This window comes from Staurois parvus, unplaced genomic scaffold (assembly GCF_062004578.1).
Source record: "Staurois parvus isolate SC_StPar_1 unplaced genomic scaffold, SC_StPar_1.0 ptg001302l, whole genome shotgun sequence".
Lineage (NCBI taxonomy): Eukaryota > Metazoa > Chordata > Amphibia > Anura > Ranidae > Staurois > Staurois parvus.
Window position 1 is genome coordinate 12,109,735 of NW_028319098.1, and position 24,943 is coordinate 12,134,677.

Here is a 24,943-nt window from a genome sequence, read left to right on the forward strand (position 1 = left end):
TTTGAGTGTCTGGGTTTGATTTTCCCATCCAACCATTATTGTTCCGTTAAGAACAGCATAGTGGCAGAGAATCTGCTTAGACATCATACACGCACATTCTGAATACCTTTTTATGTCTTTGGCCAATTTTACCATGTATCATGAACACCCTGGAGTATTTTAATGTATTTAAAAAAAAAATATTTAATGGTATATTTTATAATAATATAACAATGAAAGTAAAATAAACGTGCAGAGATCAATTATTCAACAGTTTACCATTTAAAATTCCAACAGTAAATGATGGGGAATGATTTAACTTTAAAATCATTTTTTTTCCTTGAACTGATCTAGCCTTATAAAGCCAATTTTTAATGAGCATGAGGTTACTGTGACATCTCCAAATGACTGGGACATGGAGAAAATGTCTCATCTTACATTTATTATACCACATAAATGATCTCATGTAAATAGATGTAAATCAGCCATTCAAGTGAAATGACCTCCATTGTAAAATGTTTGATTCTTACAGCCAGTTTTTATATAGAGCCTTCATATAAAAATTCCACTACTTTAGATTGTATCTTAGTCATGCTGTACTCTGCTAGCACTGGGAGTCCTTGCCAGCAAATAACTGTTCTTCATTGTTTCAAGTAGAGATAGAAAAGCACCACAGTTCAGTCAAAGTTGAATTTTTATTGTATTGCTTATTTTTTACAGTTAACTGCTCCTTTGCTAGAACTGATTTTATCCTGGCCTTTCACCTTCAATGCAGTAAATTACATTTTCTACTTTCTTGACAGGTACTTTCCTTAAAGATTTTAACTGGCAACATAATCAAAATATACCATTTGTGAATTAGTTCACATATGAACTATTTATAAATTGTGTTTTCTAGGTCACCAATACAAAACATTTAAAGTATATGTAAACCCCAATGATAAACTTCTCTTATTAGCTCCCTTTTGGTCTGTAGTGCTATTTAAGGCATTTTGTTATATCAGTTTGAAAAGTAAAATATTTTCTGTTATCCAGCACAAATCCAGTGAGCTGATAACTTCCTATGTACTATGTTCCTCTGCAGACTGTCAATGGCCTGACAATAGCCATAGCTTACCTGGCTTCTATAGGACCAAGGAATGAAAAGGGGCCCTTTGGGGGGAAGGCTGTTGAGGCAATTTAAACTTAGAAAATCTGTGTGCATGTGAAGATAATTCATATCGATCATTATATTCCCCCATCAACACTGACTCCCTCCCTGGAGCCATTGTGTTCTCCGGGGGGGGGTTTAAGCCGTCCCCGCCAAGACAAGACGGTGATTACTGCTAGCAGCTATAATAGCTGCTAGCAATAATATCGCATATAAAATCCGATCAATCAATCATTCAGCCTGCCCCTACATGGTTCGAATCTCGGAGGGTCCCTGCTGAACCGACCTAGATTTGAACCGTATATGGCTGCCTTAAGCAGTATAGATTTATGGCCCCCAGTACTTCTGGACATTCTGGCCAGGACCAAAATTAACCCTGTATGTTTAATGCAGTCTTCCTCAGATAAGAACTGACAGCTGTTTTTAGTACTGCAAACCCCCCACAGTTTAAAAAAAAAATTTATATTATGGTTATTGAGTAATTGTGCATAAGAGTACTGATAATTATCTCATAATATAAAATATTGTGATGGTCATCATTATTGCTGCTATAACAATTTTTATTGACTACTGTGCTGTGTACTGTGTTGGGTTAGTGGAATGGCTTAGAATTAACACTAAAGCTGGCCACAGACAAATCAAAATTCAGCTGGTTCAGCAGGGATTGGCCTAATTTCAATCCATCAATGGCTGTTCCAGTTCAATGGCAGTTGATCTAAGGATTGACTGCTTTCAAGTGGGCTTTTTGGAAAATTTTGCATCGATCAGCACTGCAGCCAATTGGCTGCAGTGCTGATCAATGTATTCTGATGGTGGAGGAGTCCAGCTGTCAGAATACAATGACACAGAGGGGAGGATAACCCCATCCAACTCTAACTTTTCTGATTAGCCAGCTGGAGAATAGAGCAGTTCGCTGGTCCCTAGTAATGTACTGACATAACTGACCACTCCTACTACTTTTCCTTATTTTAGAAATACTTTAAAAATAGAGTATGTTAAGATCAATGAAAACAGGTAGATCTCCATACCAATTTTGCTATAGGGCTCCATGATCATATCACTTAGCATTGTTTCCACCTCACTCTATAAACTTTTGAAACCTCCCAACAATCGCATTCCTGTCTTAGGTTGATACAGTGAGCGTTGTCACCCTAGGAGACGAAGTGGGTACTGAGAGGATCACCAGGTAAAATTAAAGTTAAGAAAATCCTGGAAAAAGTAACTAATGCAGCCACCACACCTAAGTTTAATTGTTGAGAAACAGAAAAGTCTTTGGAACTATTTTGTCTTGCTTAGATGATACTGTATATGGAATAAGGATGCATAGACATAGTATGTTCATAAACCAGCCCAGCAGATTATGGTCAGGTTGGAAAACAATCCTATAACTCTGGCAGTCAGTTAGACCTTTAGGTACCTGGGGATGTCCAGTCCTAGGAGAAGAATCCATTTTACAAAATTGATTTTTCTACCAAATGACTCACTGAGATAATACTGGTACCTGGAGTGTCTGTTCAGTGCATAAAGGTGCAGAATGAGCCTGTGCATTTATGTAAAATGAACATGCACATTTGTGTAAAATGAGCACATATGTGTACATTTATCTCCAAATAGTGGTCCAGAACACTTTCATGATGTTTGGATTTCCCAATGACTATTTAATGTGCATGTCAAGAGTGAAAAATATTTTTTCTGTGGCCTTGTAAAAAAAATGTATTGTTTCATATATATATATTATATATATATATATATATATATACACAGGAGTGGACTGACCATTTGGAAACTCGGGCACTGCCCAAGGGCCAGGGGTCAGTAGGGGGCCCCATGAGATGCCCCTGGTACCTTTTTCATAGGCTTTTTTGAGTTTGGGCAAGGACACAGGCACCCCATGAGTTGTCAGTCCGCCCCTGTATATATATATATATATATATATATATATATATATATATAGCGCTGACATGTTCTGTAAAATTTTACTACAATAGATTGTTTTGATCAATCCCAGATAGTGCTCATTTTGGGAATTGATCTTATGGTACCAGCAGTGCAAGGCCACAGTATTGACCAAAAAAGCCATCATACAACCAGTCAAGAATGGTCAGAAGCATCATATTTAACTTGCCCATAGAAAATAGGATCTCATAACAACCTTGGGAGAGAAATTACAGTACATATAAGACTTCTGAGGTTGTCAGGCAGCCTTTCCTACTATGGCATCTTCTTTAAACTTGCCAATATTTTTATTTTTGATTCATTAAAAGTGAAAGGATTGCGCGCACCAAGATGATTCATAATTGTTTGCAGAGATTCTCCGTCATTCTGGAAAATGTTTATGGCTAACGCAGAAGGTTTATGTTGAGCACAGAAACTCACGCCTGCTAATTTGTTAATCTTTTATGCTGCTCGGGTTTCATTAGCTATTTGCACTGGTAGCAAAAAAAAAAAAAAAAGCTAGACATGGCCAGCTTTAGTTTGCATAGGTATGTTTAAACCTGTTTACTTTTTTTTCCAACCATTTATTTTTTTCTCTCCTATCTGACAGTTTGATTTGTGTTATACTTTTGAGGTTTTGCACTCTTTATATAGAAATATTCTCAAGGCAGCCATTCTAGTCTGGTGCATGCAGCAAGAGAAACCAGTAGGACTGCCAGCTGCCACCAAGTCCAATTAATTAATTATTTACACAGAAAGTAGTATTTAAGGAAGATATGTCTGAAATGATGCCCGACGGGTTTTTCTGTTTACCTTTGGCCCTAAGGGGACAGGATGACTCTGAGCACTGCAGGCTGGTTGCTAAGTGCTGGTACACAGACTGATGTAGCTTTGTGTCATTTTTATATACAAGAATAATAATATTAAGCTATTTTGTATGACACAACTGTAATCAGAGAGGCCTTTGAGATATGTGTCTGCACGTGATAAAGAATGTCAAGACTTCTAATAGCATGTGTTCTAGGAATTATCCTCCTGCGTGGGCTGCAGACTACTATGTGTCATACCCAGTGATAATTTGTAAGAATTAAATATAAATATATATATATATATTTGAATAACTTTTTCTACCCCTTTGCTTTGCACGCCAGATCTTTTATTTGGGGGGTTAAAGTAAACATGTGCTGAGAGAAATATGGAAGTTACCATTGCCATTGTTGGGGTATCAGTGGTTGGAGTGTGCCGTCAGTCAGCATGACGTCTCTATGACATTTGCATGACAAGCGTTTGTTCGCTAAGCCAGCCTCGTCATGGGGAATTGCACTAGAGGGGTGACAGGCACAGGGATGGGAGAAGGCAAAGTTGCAATATTGCAGTTCAGTGGTGCCAGAAAAGATACTGAAAGCAATTTTTGACTTGCAGCAAAGTCGAAACTGCATTTATCACTTTTGGGTAAACCTGCAACCTAAAGTATTGTAAGTAATGAATTATAAAAAGATGTACATGCCAGGTAAAGACAGCCTGGAATCTATCAATCTATACCATTAAATATGAGTACACTTTAAGGGTTCATGCACACTGCTACTCCTAAACTGAAGTTTTTAGGGCTTTTGGTGTTTTTTGCCTAAACCTCTTAACTCCCCTAAATAAAAGCCTATGGGGGAGATTTACTAAAACTGGTGCACTTAGAATCTGGTGCAGCTGTGCATGGTAGCCAATCGGCTTCTAAGGCTGGCCATACATTTTACAATTTTCCTTTGAATGTACCAAAACCATATACTAAACACTTTCAATTTATATACAATTAAGCAGGCCCTTACAATACAGGGAAAATCTAAGGGAAAATGAACAAGAAAATTGTGTAATATATGGCCAGATTTACTTCAGCTTGTTCAATTAAGCTTTGGCATTAAATCCTGGAAGCTGATTGGCTTTTATGCAGAGCTGAACCAGATTTTGCACGCTTTGGTTTTAGTAAATAACCCCCTATGTGTCCATGTACACATAAGCTTTTAGAGGAGTTTGTGAACAGAAGCATTTAGAGTCAGTCAAAACTCCTCTCTTAAATGCAAAATAATCACATTCAGAAGAGGAGCTTTTAGGGATTAAAAATCGCTAAACATGCCTAAATGCATCTAGACATGCCTAAGCACTAGGCACATTTAGTACTTCAATGTTTATTCATTTCAGTGGCCAGAGAAACTTAAAATTCTGGCCAATGAAATAAACATCCAAATGCGCCTGAACACATCTAATTGTGCCTACATGCTGATCTTTCCTGTCAGGAGAAACAGCGTTTACAATAAACCAGTGTGCATGAATCCTAAAAGTTTTCTTATTGATTTCTATAAAATTGACACTGATCTTGCAAGGCTTTACCAAGAACATAGAATCATTCTCATCAGTCCCTAACTTAAAATGAGCCTACAATCTAATATATCCATCACAGGCTAATGGTCTTACACTAGGGTTATTTTGGGGGAAGAAAATTGAGTTACCAATCATTTTTTGGATTGTGGGAAAAAAACAGTTTCTTTAGGTAACCAAACTTTAAACTGACTATATAATTTTAGATTTTCATTTGTGATGTCATAGGTAATAGTTTTTTTTTTTTATAACTATAGAGTGTATAGTACACTGGAAAATCTCTGCAACTGGGCTTCTCATGTTAAAGGACAACTATCACCAGAAAAGGGGTGCCTGTACATGCCATCCATCATGCACTAATTAGATCAAATGGCTTATATTCAATGGTTCTGTCAGAGTTTGGAGGAATTATATGGCACAGTACAAAATTCACTCTGAGTATGACCATTTAATGTATGTTTCTAGTGTCTAGACACAAAGAAGAGTAGATGCTTTATGACTTTATTAGGCTTTCTACTGCAGAGTGGGATATTTAAAAGATGGCTCTATATTGATTATTTTCTACAGTTGTTTACTGACCAATGGTGGCTTACATAAAAAAATGAAATAGAGATTTAAGCGTTATATCAACATGCTCTGAAAAAACTGTAATCTTGCTTCATGTTTCTCAGATTCACTGTATTGGGCTTGTTATTTCAGAATATGTAAGTGTGAGTTCACTGCATGGGAAGGAGGAGACAGTTGTCCATTTTTAGTTGAAAAGAATCTTGCAGATTTGATTGTCTACTGTATCACTCTGTTCAACTAATCTGATTTCAGCTGTCATAATTGTGAGGTCAGTTTGGCCATGCATAGTTTGATGTTTGCAAAAAATGCAACCAATTTAAGCCTAATTATTGAAAAGAAATCTTTGGACAAGTTGGAAAATCTGGTTGATCAGCAGCCAAATTCTTTTCTGTGCAATGGAAAGGATAACAACCCTGTGCAGTACGATTTTTGGGTAAGACAATGAGAAAACTTGCATATGGTCCCATAGTTTGAGTAGGTGTATACAGATCTTTTCAAGTACCATTGTAAATCTGCCCAACTTTGCAATCAAAGCAGAGAATCAGGTTCGGTACTTTTGGTAACTCTTAGATATTCTCATTCAAAATTACATGGTAAGCAGTGGCCATTGAGCAAAACCTTGTTTATTATTTATTTATTTATTACAGGTACTTATATAGTGTCTTCAATTTATGCAGTGGTTTACATATATCTACTATGCATTCACATCAGTTCCTGCCTTCAAGGAGCTTACAATCTAAGGTTCCTAACTCACATTCATACATACATATACTAGGGCCAGTTTCAACAGGAGCCAATTAACCTACCAGCATGCCTTTGGAGGGTGGGAGTAAACCTGGAGAGACAGGAGGGAACCCATACAAGCACAGAAAAAACATGCAAACTCCAGGCAAGTAGTAGTAGCCATGGTTTTTAGAATTTATGTGCAATATTTAAAATTGTTTGTGCAAGACAAGGAGAAAACTTGCATCTGATCCCATGTGAACAGAGTTTGAGTAGGAGCATACAGATCTTTTCAATTTCCATTGTCAAATCTTTCCAACTTTGAAATCAAAGCAGAGAATTGGGTTAGTTACTTTTGGTAACTCATCTATATTCTTACCCAGACTTTCTTGGTACGCAATGGCCATTGTGGAAAATCTTTTGTTGAGAGTTTATGTGTGGTAAACGTTCTCATATTTTAAATTGTTTTGGGCAAGGCAATGAGAAAACTTGCATATTGGCCCATAGGAACACAGTTTGAGTAGGAGTATACAGATCTTTTCAAGTAGCATTGTAAATCTGTCCAACTTTGAAATCAAAGTAAATACTCAGGTTGGTTACTTTTGGTAGTTCACATTCAGACTTTCCTGGCAAGCAATGGCCATCGAGCAGATTTTTTTTTTTTAGAATGTATGTGCTGTAATTGTTCTCATACACATATATAATAAAAGCACAATAGATGGGTGTCAATAACTTGCAAATACCATAATAGGGCTCATTTGTGTTGAAGAATATTGTGTCTAAGGCACACACTTCTGTCAATGTATATTGCTTTTGTATCCTGTATAAACTTGTATTTCTGGCATAGTGGTTCTGTGGCGCTAACAAAGAGTAACACATAGCACTGCCCACTTTATTAATACTGTGTACATTGTTGAGAAAGTTATTGTGTATGATGCTTGAAGGGCTATGGCAGCTTTTCGTTCTCTCGACAAAAACTGTCATTTTACAAAATGTTTGGAAGGAAAAGTGGCAACCTATACATTTTAGTCCTGTTTTATCCACCTACATTAGAGAAATCAAGTTAAGTCATTTTAGTTATTGGGCAGAGTTTACACTTTGTAAATCAACGACATGTGGCTAATTTCTTATCATAGTAGATTGTAAGCTCCAAGGAGCAGGGCCCTCCTTTCCCTCTTGTATTGAACTGTATTGTTGCTGTATTGTCTCCCGTTATATTGTAAAGCGCTGAGCAAACTGTTGGCGCTATATAAATCCTGTATAATAATAATAATAATACACAGAGGTAAAACTGTGTATTTTATTTTAAGTTGCAAACATCAATATCTCACTAATCAAATTGACCTAGCGTTTAAAATGCTATCTGTATGATTCCTGGCGTTCACTCAGATTTTACCTTTCACATTCCTTTATTATAGGAAAAGAATATGATAATCTTGTTGGTTAATGTCAACAACAAGACAAGGAAAATATTCTTAGACACAAATGAGCCCTATTATGGTATTTGCAAGTTATTGATACCCATCTGTTGTGCTTAAGGAAAGCACTGAACAAGTTAGATGTGTAGTTTTACCTTGAGTAGCACTAACATAAGCCGTAGCTATAGCTCTCACATGACCATTTATTGTACATGTGAAAATAGAACATTCACTTTACATTAAAGTAGCACTAAATAATATCCTTTTTCTTCAAATATAATCCATACACATCCACTACTTAATGGCCTTTCTTATAGTTGTTTCTTATTGTGTTTTTCTGCTTCCTTGTAACATCCTTTGTGAGTTCCTGAACTTCTTTTCCCTCTCACTTTCGTTTATTTGGAATAAGCAGTAAATATTAGTTTTGATTTGTGCAGTGCTCCATGCACACTACAAATTCCATAGTCCATAGTCCCTAGTCTATTTCAGGAGTGAGCAGGAGAGGTGGCTTTGTTCCTACATGCAATGAAGAAGGAACGTAGCCATCCTCTAATAGGAAGTCAGATCAAGTAGCAAAGACAATGAATTTGTGGAATTGGAGGAGGCTGTGAGCAACAGAAGGTACTTTTTGAGTTATGAATATATATTTGAGTATAATTTTTTTAAAGCAGAATTTACTGTCACTTTTTTTTTTAATCTTTGTGTAATTACTGGCAATACGCTTGCTTAGCTGTCCAGGAGTAGTCATTTAGTAGGAAATGACATCACTGAAATACAAGTCATACTAATGACATCACTTGTACCTACAAATCCATGGTGTTTTTAGACCTACAGGAAATCATTTGATTGTTTTTCTAAAACAGACGACAAATCAGTTATCTATTATGACTATATACAGAAGAATGATATAATTTATAACTGTGGCATAGTGATAATGAGCAAATAGTGGTGTCCTAGCATCCAGACACTACCAGACAACAACAGTCTCAAATCTGTGTGGTAGCTGTTATTGCATACTGCACTGCATCATCATTCTTTGCTGCTTCATTGCAAATTCTGCCATACGTCTGGGTCTACATCAAATACATACTGTATTTATAGGTGGTATCTGGAGGGCTAAGGCAGGCCAAAGATTAAGCAATTTTCTTTCCTACAACCATGGGTTGCAGGAAAGAAAATTACTTGGTTCCCTCATCAACACACCGTGTGTTGATAGGGGAATCCATCCCACGCAGCTATTATGTTCTCCCCCAGGGGCTCGAGTAGCCGTTCTTGCCAGAAGAATACAGTTCTGGTAATAGTATCAAGCAGATATAGCCGGCAATAATCGCATGCCAAAAATCCAATATGTTGGTTGAACCAGAGTCAGTTGATGGATCAACTTGGGTAAAATCAGCCTGCCAATAGAAGTATCAAATCTCAGACAGTTCTGCTGGCTGGCTTAAGAAAACCAGTGGCTTCTTAGGTCTCTTGTGGGCTTTACTGATGAATTCCTCTGACTTTGGTTCATGGTCCTAGACAACCCAGGGTGCCATCAGAGGCAACATAGGCAGGAGTCTATGGACTGGTACATGTACAGGAGACTCACCTACAACCTTTATATTCCTGCAGTAAACCAGTGGGATCATACAGTTGGCCATAGCTCTCAATGTTGAATGAGAGGGGATGTGGTGATTTTAGTTTTATTTATAATATAGCTTTAAATCTGTCTGTCACTTCACAAGGGAGGATACATTTGTAAACAGCTGGTATCTAATAGGGCAGGCAGGCAGGCAGGCTATGTGCATACAATGAAAAAGACGTGGCTTCTGTATTGCAATCTTTATGAATGGATACGAGGAGCAAAGCTGCTCCTTTGCCTAGGGCCCCTTTCTGCTCTAATCTATTTCTGGGTGTTATGGTCATTGTACTAAATGGTGTTCTTTTTTTCTCTCTCGCTCTCTCTTCTCTTATCTCTTTCAAACTCACTTTCTTTTTAAATTCAAATAACCTTTATTGGCAGGAAGAAATATATTTTAACATTGCCAAAGCAATTTTGAGTTATTACTAACATTTGTGTATAGAAACTGTTCAAGGAATCATTTTTAGAATTATTTCAGAAATACTTATTACACTTTTTTCCATCTTAGTAGAACACATTAAAGCCTCATCATTATGGGTTTAATAGCTGGAAGTGTTTACTACTGCAGGTGTTATCAATAATGCAAAGATGTCATGAGGCTCTGCTTTACATCTTGAATCATGACCCAGAGAGGTTGAATAAAATAAATGCAAACATTACACACAAGGAGTTTTTCCAGTGCTCCTGTGTACCTTTCTTTTTTGTGTTTGCCAATCAAAATCTTTAGTTTAAAATATATTTCCTTAAATATAATATTTCTGTCGTTTGAAATAAAAAGTTAGATTAGACTGTAGTATCATACCAGTACTATAAAGGCATGCTTGCTAAAAACCATACCTTAAAATAGATGTCAACCCTAACAATGAACCCTTCTTTCAGTCTGTGTTAAATATATGCATTGAAAGTTTGTTATATCTATCCAATGCTGATTCTGGCACAAAATTCTAGTGGTCCGGTGATTTCCTGTGATCTATGCTTGTTATGGCTCTTATCAATTTTGCATTGTTCCAATTGTACTCAAGGGACTGCAGAATAACACCACCTAGATGAGATGGGAAGATATTTTGTAGTCCTACCACACTTCAAACTGTTCTAGTTTAAATTTTGCTCCTCCATGGATACAGTATGTTGAGTGAGCAGTGGTTTCTTAGAACAGGAAATTTGTTATTGGCAGGATCACCAGGTGAAAATAGAGAAGGAAATAAAGAAAAAAGAAAACAAATGCAGCCACAACACTGGCCAGCTGCAATGTATGCCATTTTTGTTGTTGGCTTTGGATACACTTTGGGGTAGATTTACTAGCTGTGAATGGTGGCCAATCAGATTCTAACTTTAGCTCGTTCAATTAAGTTTTGACAATAAAACCTGGAAGCTGACTGGATTCTGTGTAGAGTTGTACCAGATATTGCATGCGCCAGTTTTAGTAAATAAATCCCTTGAAGTCATGGTGATGTTCTGTTTTCCAAGGATTAAAGACATAGTACATTACTAATAAATTGTGTACATATGACAAGTGGTTATGCTTTTGTTCAGTTTGGAAACATACATTATTTTAAAATCACACATTTGAGTTACATTGCATGCAGCAGGTTAACAAGTACTACCGTACTTTAGTCTAGATATTGCAATCATATTTAGAATTATATTTTTTCTATTTAATAATTCGTTTTATTTAATCAGGTACTGAAACCAAAACATGTGTTTACTATAACACTAAATTATAATCCAGTAGTTCATTTTCTGTTGTTCTGCTGTAGGCAAAACACACCTAATTTGTAATTCTGTCCCATACAAAGCTGATTATCTGTGCTAAGAGTGATGGGTGAGAGAAATATATTCAGTTCAGCTGTGATTTAGAAGAGCACTGTCATTAATGAATTTATTTTTTTACATACTCTTGGGTTTGGGTGTTCTTTGACATCACCATATGCAGCATCAAGTGTGTTATTTCATCATTGTCTAATTTTCCATCATGTAATATGGTGATCTAAATCTGCAAGTATCAGGATGGCTTTTAGGTGTCCTTTTATGACACAGAGAATAGCTGCGATTCAACGGATCTCAGCTATTCTCTGGTCATTCACAGTTTATGACACTCAGGAGATCATGTCAGCCCTTCTCTGGAGATCTGTGTTCTCCCTCCAGATTCTCCAGCCCAGAGCTGGAGAATCAGAGGGACCGAAAACTAAGCAGAGATAATTTACCTCTGCTTAGTAAACTGATCTTTTACTGTAATCTCGCGAGATTATAGCAAAATGAGCCGTTTCCAGAGTTTGTAGACCGTTCTCCAACGTTTGGAGACCGTTCTCCCTTCGTTCGGAGAACTGCTTCATAAACTGCATTCACAGAACTGTGTTCTCCGAGAATGCCGGAGAACTGATCAGCGATCTATTACCGCTGGTCCATAAATGGACACCTTAGTTAGAAATCAAATAGTTAATTAGGATTTGTATGTAAGATATACTTCAGGCAAATATACATTTTTGCATTTAGTCATTACAGCATATTTTCTTTCTTAATGACTGTTGCTGTTTGCTCTTCCCTATCTTTTCCTTTTCTTTCTAAATACTAACCTCATTAAAATATAGACCAGTGTGATTTAGGAGGTTGAGAGGAATGTTGCATAGAGTCATAAGACAAGAAACTGCAGTACCACATAGGAGCTGTTGTACTGTATATAAAATCAAGATTAAAGTGTGTCAAAACCCAAATACCTGTTGATCTTGCCAGGAATGCAGGGTCCTTGTCACCCCCCTGTGAGCTGAAAAAAGCAGAAATATCCTTGTCTTCCTTACATAAACTACTAGCCCCATCAATTTACCATATAGGGGAAAAGTAGAAAAGCAGACAGGTTTGAAGTCCAGGCTGTGTGACAGCAACGACTCCCTCCATAGATACAGCTGAGAAATGAGTGTAGGCAAGAAGGGACAGAAAATGGGCTATTTGCCAAGGGAAAAATCCAGAATTAAGGAAAGTAATGCAGTCATCACATCTAAGGAGTGGTAAGCTGCAATATATAACATTTGTGTTCCAGTCCAAAAATACACTTTAAAAAGTGGATGAACTTTTTTTTTCCTTTTTTACTTTTGCATAGTTGCAGTATTCTCTGGAAAGGATTGTCAGGTCATTGGCTTCTTGTGTGCAGTCATTTGAAATAGAAACCAAAAATACAGGAAAGCAAGCATGCAGCTAATTAGGTTGTAATGTGTATACTTTTATCCATTCACAAGATGGTAGCTTGTTTATGTATATTTTATATATGTGTGTGTGTGTGTCTGTATAAAACATCTATGAATCTGTGTATCTGCACCAAACATACATTACTCATTTCCGTGAAAGGATATGGCATTTGTGTAACTTTTGCTGTGTTTTCAGTTAAAACAGAGCCAATGAGCGGCAGTGACATTGCTGCAACAACTGCTGAAGGATCTTTAGACAACTACTCCGGATCAGGTAAGAGAGACATTATGACAAAGTGCTGATGTTTCTTCTTGTACTGGTGCATAGCATATAATGACAGCTATTTATTTTGCTCTGTAGAAATGTTACTTCATGGTTTATTCCGTTCTGTCTAACTGAATCATGAGCTCAAAACGACACCATATCCTGCATTTTCCATTGTGTGTCTAAATGTCCTTACTTGTATTAGCTCTGAGCTATATTGTGAAAAAATAAGTTACTGGAGTTAAGAAATGTGGGTCTTTAACATAAACTATAAATGCCTGAACAGTGTGTTTTTTAATTGCGTTTATTTCAGTGCAGAATTTTAATATATAGAATAGTTGACTTCACTGCAATGTAACCCTGTGTTCCACATCATATACTATTTGTTGCCAATGCTAAAAGCTATTTACAGTTTTAGACATGATGCACCAATTATTTAAAATGAATAATACATTTATGATACCCTTACATGTAGATCCACTATGTCCAAAGATTTTATTTCGTATTGTTTTCTGAGCTTGTATCAGTTCATTCAGAGGAGTTAAGAAACCACCAAAAAGATTTATATCTGTGCTAGAAAATGTTTGATTGGTTGCTAGGAGTAATACTGACAACTAGTCCATAGTTTGTTCAAAAGAAGTGAAACTATTTTATTGTGGTATTATTGATAATCATTTTGATGCTGATAACAATGATGATGACCTTAATGATGATGATGATGACAAGGATGATTGGGAACTCAGGTTGTTATTGTAGTATGTAAGTAGTCCTGTGAGCCTAGAAGGCTCTAGATATTTTTTCTTGGATAGCAAATGTTTGGGTATATGCAAATTTTCCATGACCCTGAATTGGGACAGCTTAAAAGTACCTATATGGGTCTTGAGATACTGTAAATCCTGGTATATTAGTATAGTATGTTGACTTTCTTTTTAATTGGTTGCAAGTGGAGCGGATTTGGCAAGCAAGAGGCCTGGGAAGTTTTTCTTAAGTATAAAGCACTTATGGCTGTTAAGCTGTCTTGTAGCTTTAAAAGGGGGCCCTGTCATGTCACCTATGCTTTTCAAAGTAAGAGGAAAAGTCAATGAAGTCCTTTTGTACATCTCCCCTAGACAGTGAAGCTTGTGGTATACCTCAACTCTCGCTCTAGTTAAATTGTCAAATGCATTCAAATTAAATTCAGTATTAAAAAAAAATAAATCAATGTAATATTTGATTAGCCTTTATGCAATTTTATAAAATGCAGATTCTCTTTTTTTCTGGAGAGGAATGTACATGCTCGCTTTTATTGTGACTCCTGCAGCCCTCTTTATTTAAAGTATACACTATATTGCCAAAAGTATTGGGACACCCCTCTACAAAATCATTGGATTCAGGTGTTCCAATCACCACCATGGCCACAGGTGTATAAAATCAAGCACCTAGGCATGCAGACTGCATCTACAAACATTTGTGAAAGAATGGGTTGCTCCCAGGAGCTCAGTGAATTCAAGTGTGGTCCTGTGATTGGTTGCCACCTGTACAATAAGTCCATCCATGAAATTCCCTTGATGCTAAATATTTCACATTCAACTGTTAGTAGTATTATAACAAAGTGGAAGCAGAGTTCAGGGGTTGGGCTTGGCCCCTTAGTTCCAGTGAAGGGAACTCTTAAGGCATCAGCATACCAAGACATTTTGGACAATTTCATGCTCAATACTTTGTGGGGACAGTTTAGGGATGGCCCCTTCCTGTTCCAACATGACTGCGCACCAGTGCACAAAGCAAGGTCCATAAAGACATGGATGAGCGAGTTTAGGGTGGAAGATCTTGACTGGCCTGCACCTCAACCTGATAGGGAGGAATTAAAGTGGAGACTGCGAGCCAGACCTTCTCATCCGACATCAGTGCCTGACCTCACAAATGCCCTTCTGGAAGAATGGTCAATCATTCCCATAGACACACTCCTAAACCTTGTGGACAGCCTTCCCAAAAGAGTTGAAGCTGTTATAGCTGCAAAGGGTGGTCCAACTCAGTATTGAACCCTTTGGACTAAGACTGGGATGCCATTAAAGTTCATGTGGATTAAAAAAGGCAAGCGTTCGAATACTTTTGGTAATATAGTATATGTAAACCCTTACCCTGTAAAATAACCCACAGAGTTTAAAATAGAAATCAAAGGCAAAACATTTGTGTATAGATATAAAAACATTATAAATACCTTATTTCCCCTTTTTTTTCAAGTGATCACATACCCTCTGTTCTCAGCTGCAAAGAGAGGTGAGGGTGGAGAAACAGCAGAACACTGACCTTCCTAGTGAACAGCTGTGCGGAGGGTGTCAGCACAAGTCTGATCATTGGAGAAGAGCAGGCTGAGTTATAAGCACAGCTAGAGAACTGACCACTCTGCACTCTCGTGCCTTGTGTGGTCAGTTTTTTTTTTTTAAATTGGAAAGCAGAGGGACTTGCAGAAAAACTATACACTGCACACAAAGGAAACACTAGGATATTTTTTCATACAAGTTGATAGTACAGCAGACACATATCAGGAATATGAAATGGTTGGTTTAAATATTCTCTTAATATATTTATTGGATGCTTATCTGCTCTTGTTAATGGTGTTTCTGTATGTGTCTGTGTGTGTTTATGTGTGTTTTCCTAAAGTCTATCCAGCTTCAATTGGTGTTAACTGTGGACAGAAGGCTAACTATTAGTAAGCAGAAGATCATTGATATTTATAGTGATTGTGAATGTGTCACGAGCTGTTGTAAGCTAATTCAGATTTCTAGAGTAGAATAATTTTTGGTACCCCTTAAAGTGTAACTCCAGGTTTTAGAAAAGTAGGGAAGGGATAGGACCTTTGTCAAGTTTTATTGCTCTTTGTTGCTTCTGTTGGGGAGATTCCCCCCAATGCTGTCACTCAGGATAGAAATTGAGGGGATGTCTCCAAAGGCTGCACAGACAGAAGGAAGAGCTGATGGGTGTTCTAGCTTTGCCCTACTCTTGCTATTCGATAACAGATTTACAAGGGCAGGAAGTGAGGGAAATTTCCCCCAAAAAAGGCGACAAACAGCAATACATTTTGACAGAGGTTCTAACCCTTCTCTATTCTGTCCAAACTAAAATAAACCTTAATTGGGGAGATACACTTTAAAACTGGTCTCTTTTCAGAAAATTACATAGAAGCTTCAATAGTGCTAGAACTTTTTGTATTACTCTACATGGATATGGTTGCCCTCAAAGTGCCTTTTGTATTACATTGCAACATTTGTCTGTACACAAACATTTTGAAATAATGTATCACTTCTATCAATTACTGCACTGCTCTGTGACCAAATGCTCATCTACTGCAGACAGATTCTTTTTGAAGGCCCACTCCGAGAAAAACTGATATTTCAGTTTTTTGTGCTTTTTTGGCAAGTTGAATCACAGATGCCTGATAAGTCACAAGAGGTAATCAATATTTCCCTATACCACCCAACTGCCAAAGCCATCACATAGCAACGGAGGGGGTTATTAGATCCTCTATAATAAATATGAAATCTGGTCATGTGTTAAGGTATTGTGGTAGAGGGTTGAGACAGAAACTACTATTTTATAGGAAACTGTCGATCCAAAGTCTTACATCAAACAAAAATGATCAGTTTTCTGTGGAGCTGGCTTTAAATAGGTACAAAGAGGATGATTTACTAAAACAGAAGAGTACAAAATTTAGTGCAGTAGCCAATCAGCTTCTAACTTTGTTGTTCATTTAAGTTTTTACAAAAAAAAATTAAACGGAAGCTGATTGTTTTTTATGCAGAGCTGCACCAGATATTGCACTACTCCAGTTTTAGCTAATCAACCCCAAAGTTTTATTCAAGGACGTTTTACAGTAATTTACCTTTTTATACCACAGTTACAAAATATGTTATATAGTTTATGCTAATAAGTGATCTACATTTGTCATATCATTATGTGAACTGGTATATGATCAAACTAAAATCAAGATATGTCCACCAAATCCAATGTTAGTCAGAAAGCAGGATTTTAGCAGCTATACATGGCAAGAGTTTCCAATAATCCCAAGATGGGTATTTGATTTGTTGTCCTCTCTTTTTCCTTTCTCTATGTGGAGTTATTGGAAGCAGTGGATTCAGCCCCAGACAAACACACCAGTTTTCCCCACAGATCTACCCATCCAAGTAAGATTCCATTCTTTGTAGTCTAATGAAATGAACACATGACAAGCATAAACCTGTCATTTTATGTTTTGAGCACGTCTGCCAGTTAATTGTTAGATCCTAAGGTACTGCTGTGCTGTGGAAGACAGCTAAGGCATTAGGTTTCAACTTTCTCTCAGTCTGAACTCCCTTACTTTCTACAGCCTGTCTGTGTCTCCTGACATTTTCCTTCTTCCATTCTTTCCCTTCTCCAACACTGTATGTCTTTCTGTTTCCACCTTTTTATATTGCACTTGCTCTTTTTCTCTGTTCATTCCTATACTGTTCCCTCCCCATTCTATTTTTCTGACTCCCGTGGTGGTAATGTTTCCATTAGGCTTTTACCCTCTTCCCTCTCTTGACTTATATGTATTTTTTCAGTCTAGATACCTCTTTACCCTTTATACTTATCTTGATTCTCTGCAAATCTATCTTTCCTATAGTGTCATAACTTTTTCCACTATTAAATCTTTCCTTCCTCCTTCAGACTATATATACCTCCATTTTCCACAATCCTATTCTTCCTCCTCCAGTCTGTATACTCATCTTTTTTCTCCTCCAATTTCTATACTCCTCTTCTTATTTCTTCAGGCTTTATACTCTTCTTCTCTCTCCTGCAGGCTCTATACTCATCTTCTTCCTACTCCAGTCTCTAAACTTTTCTTCTTCCTTCTCCAGGCACTAAATCTCTTCTTCATCCTACAGTCTCTATAAACTTCTTCTTCCTCCTCCTCCAGTCTCTATACTCCTCTTCTAACTTCTTCAGGCCCTATACTCCTCATTTTTTTCCTACGTCTCTCTACTCCTCCTCTTCCTTCTCCATGCTCTATACACCTCTTTTTTATACCATAGTCTCTATACACCTCTTCTCCCTCCTCCACTCTCTATACTCCTCTTCTTCCTACACCAAACTCTATATATCTCATTTTCACCCTATATTATCTCTACTCCTCTTCTTCCTCCTATTTTTCTTTTTCCTCCTCCAATTTCTATATGCCTCTTCTTCCCTCTCCAACCTCTATACTCCTCTTCTTCTTCCTCCCCCTTTCAAGAACCCTTCTCTTTTTTCCCTCTCTTTACCCCTATTGATATACCCTTTTCCTTCTACCATCTTGAATTCTCCACTTTCCATACATTTTTTCTTGTCCTGTCTTTAAATTCCCCTTCTTCCTCCTAAGTTTTCCTCTTTATTACCTTTGTTAGTCTATATATCCTTTTCTTTCTTCTTCTAGTTTCTAAAAGCATACCCTATTCTAGTCTCTTCAATTTTCTCTCCCTCCCTTCATAGTTTTTCCCTGACCATTATATGCTCTTTTCACATTCTTACTGATCCTACTGAGCTAGAGCCTTTATTTCATTTTCATTCCTTTCTTCTCTGAGTTCTAGAGCCATACCTTAATTATAGGACAGTAGTTTAGGGCATATATTTATACTGTGATTTTGTCATTCAGTGGGGTTGGTTTGCTAAAAAGCTAGAAAATATTCACATAGCAAAGTGATTTCAGCAATCATGTGCAAGGCAAAATCCTGTTTTTTATTCCTGCGCACATGATTGCATATTCAAACTGAAGACAGCTTCACTTTGCTAGGTGAATATTCTCAACTCTTTTAGTAAAGCTACCCCAGTGTATTTTGAACCAATAGTATTTTTTATTGCCAACACATTGTAGTTTATTGCATTACATTGTAATTTATTTCGATATCTAACACCTAAAAATTTATGTAAATGTTAGAATAATATCATTAGTAATTGAGTGGCGAGGGTATTCAAGAGAATGTTGCTAGCTTGCTCATTTTTACTGAAGTATTGCCCCTTTTTGTTGTATTTTTAATAGCAGAGCTTACCCACATATTCTGCCCACCCCATCTTCACAAACAATGGCAGCATATGGGCAAGCTCCATTTCCCACTGGAATGCAACAAGCCACAGCCTATGCAACGTACCCCCAACCAGGACAGCCCTATGGAATTCCTCCTTATGGTAGGCTACCTATTTTTGTTCAAACTATCATTCATTCTGTATTATTTTATCTCTGCCTTCATTTTTTCTTGATAGACTAGTAAATATCTTTTCATCATTCAACATATTTTAGTATTCTCTATTCTATAACAAAATACCATATATACTAATACATACTTTTTCACATTTGCTGTAGAAATTAAGATACAATAATAGACCTGAATAAGAACATGGCATTTATGTACACTGTAGTTATGGGACACAGAACCCTTCAGCTGTTGTTCAGCTGCAACTCTCAGAGATCTCATGGGCTCTGGTAGTTGATAGAATACATAGTCTTTTAATAGGGTGTGGAGTCTTGAGAAGTTCAGGCATTCTATTCATAATGAGCAGCTGAAATAGAAAAGGCTTCATGTACTATTTACAGCATCTTGTAAATTCTTTATTATTTGGACTGAACTGTTATTAAAAATGGGTAGTGCTAAGCTGTGGAGGGCAAACGTTCTGAAGATTAGTTAGCCATAGGAGGCAAGGTGAGATATTTATATTTTTGCCCCAGCAAGGTTCTAGATAAAAAGGGATTCACACCTTGCACTGTGGCAAGAGGCCACAGTGTAAAATCTCACATAAACTTTAGCATGTTAATGTAATCTAAAAGTCTTTTAAAAATGTTAAATATATATTTTATTATAATATTACCTGGCATTCCTGCCATTAGTCTTTGTTTAGACACTTCCTGCTATAAGGACTTATCTTTCTGTTTCGCAATTGCTCTGTTATGTTGTCACCCTATGACATGTGCTACCAGCAAAGACTATAAATGGCCATGCTGCAGAAAGGTTTTGTTAGGTTTTCAATTAGTGGCAATAACCTGAAGAAGTTTGCTTCCATCTGCTGAATCACATATATTTGTAATGGTGTAATTTCCTGTTGCTAATGCAAAGAGCAGGAGGGAAAAAAGACAAAAATTGCAATCTACCAAAATATAACCAAAGAGGAGAACAGTGGAAAAGTTAAAAAGGTCAATAATGAGATGCTGCCACTTTGGCCATTCAGAGAGATCATCCTGTAGAGTAAGCTCTGACACTAGATCTTACCCAAGATGGACAGCAAGGGAGCACACAAGAAAAGTTACTCAGGGAAAAATGCTGTTAGCCAGAAAAAAAAAACCTAATTATAATGTATTGTTAATATTTCAATATAACCAGTGGTTATTTAGGTTGTGTAACAAGGAAGGTTGTGCCTAGAGGAGCTTTTGTATTTTTGTGTAACACTAAGGTGTAGAAGAAGAGCAGCTAACATCTATAGACACCAATATACAATGTAATGCAGTGAATACGGAATTGTGACTACATAAGACACATTATTATATCCTGAAAGGCAAATATCCTCTCAAGAATCTAAAGAATCTAAGAACATTTGGTAATATTTTTATTTCCATTTAAAGCCACGCCTTCTAATGCTGAAAACATATTTTAATTATCTGTTGAGTTTCTAATTGCTTATACAATATTTGCTTATTTTCAATACCTAGTAAAGCTAGATCCATTATAGTAGCGCAATATGTTGGTTTTGTTCTTTTTCTGAATTCAGCAGCCCTATGAAATGACCATTTGTCTAAGTTTGGACATGTGTATCTGATGTCACTAACTGATTTAGGTGCATTGTGGGCAGGCATCAAGACTGAAGGAGGACTGCCGCAATCACAGTCACCAAGCCAAGTTGGATTTCAGAGTTATGGCTCAAGCTTTAGTACGCCTCAGCCGGGACAGGCCCCATACAGTTACCAAATGCAAGGTAAGTGGATGCTTCTGATATGGCTGTATCTGTAGATAAGAGTTACAGATGATGGTTGGTGTGCCTGTTGCCTCACATCTGCCTACATTAGCAGCTAAAAGTAAGGGACGGGGTTATGGATTAGGGAGTCATCAGTCTACTGGTTAAAGAAAAAGATAAATTCTATTGATGTGGAACTGCAGGCAAATCTAAAAAAGTCAAATGTATGTAAAAATTAAATATATATGCTACTGGTATAATTGTCTAAAGTCTATCTTCATGTCAACTTCCCACAATGCAGCAGATGTCAGACTGAGCATGAATTGTAAGCCCTGTGAACCAATCAGGTTCTATAGCACAGTACTGCCAGCCTAAGCAGAACTACAAATATTGTGTCAGGTGGAAAAAAGTTAACTTATACATTCCAAGTCCTTGTATATCAAGGTTTGGCTTTGTTATATTTTAGCAAGGGTTCCTGCACAAGGTCCAGTCAATAGGGAACATTTATTAATAAAGTCTCAATTGTTACATCTGCTAATGTGCTGCAGTTTCTGGCTGTTTAAAAAAGTGGTCTACATCACCTTAGGCTCCATTCACGCTGGCTTAAAAAAACACTGCTGCTAGAGGAGTTTAGTGTTTTGCCTGTAGAAGCAACTAGTTTTATCCTATGTGTCAGTGCACATTAGATAGTCTAGAGGCATTTTTAAAGCTCAGCATTTAGAGGCAGGAAAATAAATCCTTCTGTTTTGTGGTTTTTTAGAGCATTTTTATGGCAGAAAAACACTAAACACTCCTAAACGCTGCTAAACACTCCTAAAAGCTAGTACAAAAACCCCTCAAAATTAGCGTTTTTTTCTGCCAAGAGCACTGCCGTTTTTTAAGCCAGTGCGCATGAAGCCTTAATTATGAGACAGATCAGTGTGTTCATTCTGTCTCTGTCTAGTTCATAAGACTTTCGACAAATGTACGAAAAACAGGCATACCTTTACAGATTGGTTGCAGACATTTACTAAAAAGGAAGTGAAGCAGCACTTGCAAGCATTCAGTTGCAAATAGTAGAAAGAGAACTATGAATGATTTGCACACATTTGGATAGAGCAACATTGGGAAATATGTGTTCCCAGAAAATAAATATCACCTGATTTTTTTTTATTATTTGGAAATTGTAGTTGAGGAAAAGTTATAGGACGATAGCATTTTAATAAAAGTAATGAGCATTCTTTTTGCTAATGTGTCAGTCCGAATATATTGTGTTGTCCCTGGTAACTAATTAGCTTCTTACTTCTGTCCACATGGGAAAATCTGAATGTTCGGGAAAGGAGATAGTTCTTCATTTAAATCTGTTATTTTTATTATTAAATGCTTTAAATCTGTGTTTGTTTCATTTTAGTTTTGGTGCTGGGTTGTCTATTCTGAGTTTGCTATCAGATATTTGTATTCTTGGAAAATAGGGATTGCTGTTTATTTTTCCTCTAGCAATCAATCCGTTTCTCTTTTTCAGTTTGTAATTTCTCTAAGAACATAAAAAAGAAGTCTAACTGATTGCTATGGGCAATGCACAAAGCTGTTGTGTCAGTTTCAGCCATGAGGCCCACTGCTTGGCAGGTCTTAGAAGCGGACTAGCTGGGATTAGCAAAACACATTTCTCTATGAGAAATATTGCCAGCTGCTGTTCCTAGATTTTTTTCTGTGGAATATCCTGTTTTTTTAATGTTTACATTACTGCTTTCTCTGTAAGTTCAGTTTTTGATGTCCTGTTGAGTAGAAGAAATAGCACTTCTGTGTTGTCAGTCTTAATGCATATTGATCCTGGGTTTGTCAGGCTCTATTGAGGCCTCTGTACCTTTGAACTGTTAGCTGAGCAATCACAGAGCTGCTGGGCTGACCATCTGATACAGACACACTCTGCTTGATGTACTTTACAGATGATAGAAGTGAAAACAATTGATGCCCTTTCAAAAGTTGCTCTTTATTTAAATGGCTGTAGAGATATAGTTGTAGTGAGTAGGTGCCCAAAGCATGGGAATATTGAATGAGGAACTTTTCAATCAGTAATACATAGGTTAACGGCCATATTTATTTCCATTTAATTTATTGGTTGAAAATGTTGGACCTATTATTTTTAACTGCCTAGTAGATATTTATTTTCTATACTATGCATAAATATTAGACAATATTAGAAACAGTGATTGATATGAACTAAATGTCAGCTGTCAATATTACGTGAATAATTTTCTGTTATAAGCCTGCGCATTATTGCTAAAATTAAACAATTATTTTGCTGTTTTTCAGACTTGGGTACATAGTGTTTTATAAAAATCTGCTCTAGTTTACTCATTTACATTGGGATAGATGTTATAAACAAAATTAATGCATAATTCAATTATAGTGATTAAAAAATTAAAAAGTATTTTTAGTCCTAAAATATTTTCATTAAGCTAGTGATATAAATTTTATAAAACCTATACTGTACTCGATACTCATAAGCACAATTTTCAGTTCATGTACATGATATTTTCTTATCACCTGTATAAATAATGCTTTTAGTGATCATTACTGTTACAAAAAAGTGCAGTATATTACAGCTTTGCACATTGATGTTAATTCTATTCTGGAATTATGTTTTCTTCCTTCTCCAAGAAAAATGATCCGCTTTGTTTGCTTTAAGAGACCTTTGAATCCTTGCTCTGCTTTGAGGTCCCTGTACAATTTAAGGGATTGCTGTAGCTGCTTATGTGGATATAAGGCTTAAGGATTGTCGCCAAGACGTGATGTGGTTGTAATATAAATTATAATTTTCTTAGGTTTCTGTTGCTTATTATTTCATTTTCTGCCTAAGCATATTTGAAATCTAAATATGTATTGTTTTCTAGATACTCAGTTTGCCTAACGTTTTTTGTAATCGAGAACTAGCCTGTATTCAGGAATAGTTTCTTCTTCACAAATCTGTAGACTGTCATTCATAAAGGCCAACTGTTCCCCTACAAAGTCTACAATGAAAACAGATTTTAGGGAAAGTACTTTATGTTTGTGTCTAATGGCCAGGAACCGAGAGAGACATTTTAAAAACAGTGCAAATGATGTCTGAACAGCAGCAAATGTGAAAAGGGAAAAGATCTGGGATTAAAGAGCCCATCTGGCCTTCATAGACCTTTCCCAAGAGGACGGCACTAACTTCTGCCTCGTATATTGTACGCTGATGATAGACATAGCCCATGGCAAGGGCACTGATTATAGGAAGCAAATGAACTTCTGTTCGAAATCTCAGAGTGAGGCCCGTAATGTGGCTATCCGATTAGATGTCCCAAAAAAAAGAAACAGGCTTTCCCAGAAGCCAAATTGTATTGTTGTGTGGCTGCTTTTTCTGTATTAGAAACAGTATACGAGTGTTGTTGGAAACTCAGGCATAGTTTCTGTGTATGTTACTCATGCCCTGAGAGTTCTGTTGTTCTTCTATTACTGGATATGTTTATGTGTTAGTTTTATGTTATTCTTAAAATATCTATCTGTGCTATTTTCTTTAGCTTTCCTTATATTAGGAAGGCCACACCTAAATGTAATATGCATTTTAATTAGTTTTAGGTGCCTGTTCAATTAGGATTCTTGATTTGAAATTCGTCTGCTGAATATATTTCACTGCTGTATTTTGAAACATATATTCTGCGACACAGTACATAATCCATAGCTTAAAAGACTAAGGAGACTAAGTTAAAAAGTAATATTTTTAAAAGATAAATATATATTTATGTGTTAATGCCTAAATAGTTATAATAAATTTTAATACTACATTAAGCTTTTATGTTTCATTCATATGTTTCAACTCTT

The 24,943-nt window shown here is 36.7% G+C and overlaps 1 protein-coding gene across 5 annotated transcripts in view; it reads left to right on the forward strand.

Moving 5' to 3' along the window:
- The window catches only part of EYA1 (EYA transcriptional coactivator and phosphatase 1), a 138,570-nt gene that overhangs the window by 12,818 nt on the left and 100,809 nt on the right, over positions 1 to 24,943 (forward strand). For 2 of the 5 annotated variants that reach the window (XM_089661048.1, XM_089661047.1), the window contains exons 3-6: positions 13,136 to 13,213; positions 17,298 to 17,364; positions 19,218 to 19,363; positions 21,002 to 21,139. In XM_089661048.1, coding sequence (XP_089517174.1) covers positions 13,136 to 13,213; positions 17,298 to 17,364; positions 19,218 to 19,363; positions 21,002 to 21,139 — 429 coding nt within the window. The remainder of the gene's footprint in view (positions 1 to 13,135; positions 13,214 to 17,297; positions 17,365 to 19,217; positions 19,364 to 21,001; positions 21,140 to 24,943) is intronic. The other 3 variants (XM_089661050.1, XM_089661049.1, XM_089661051.1) reach the window with 3 other exon arrangements.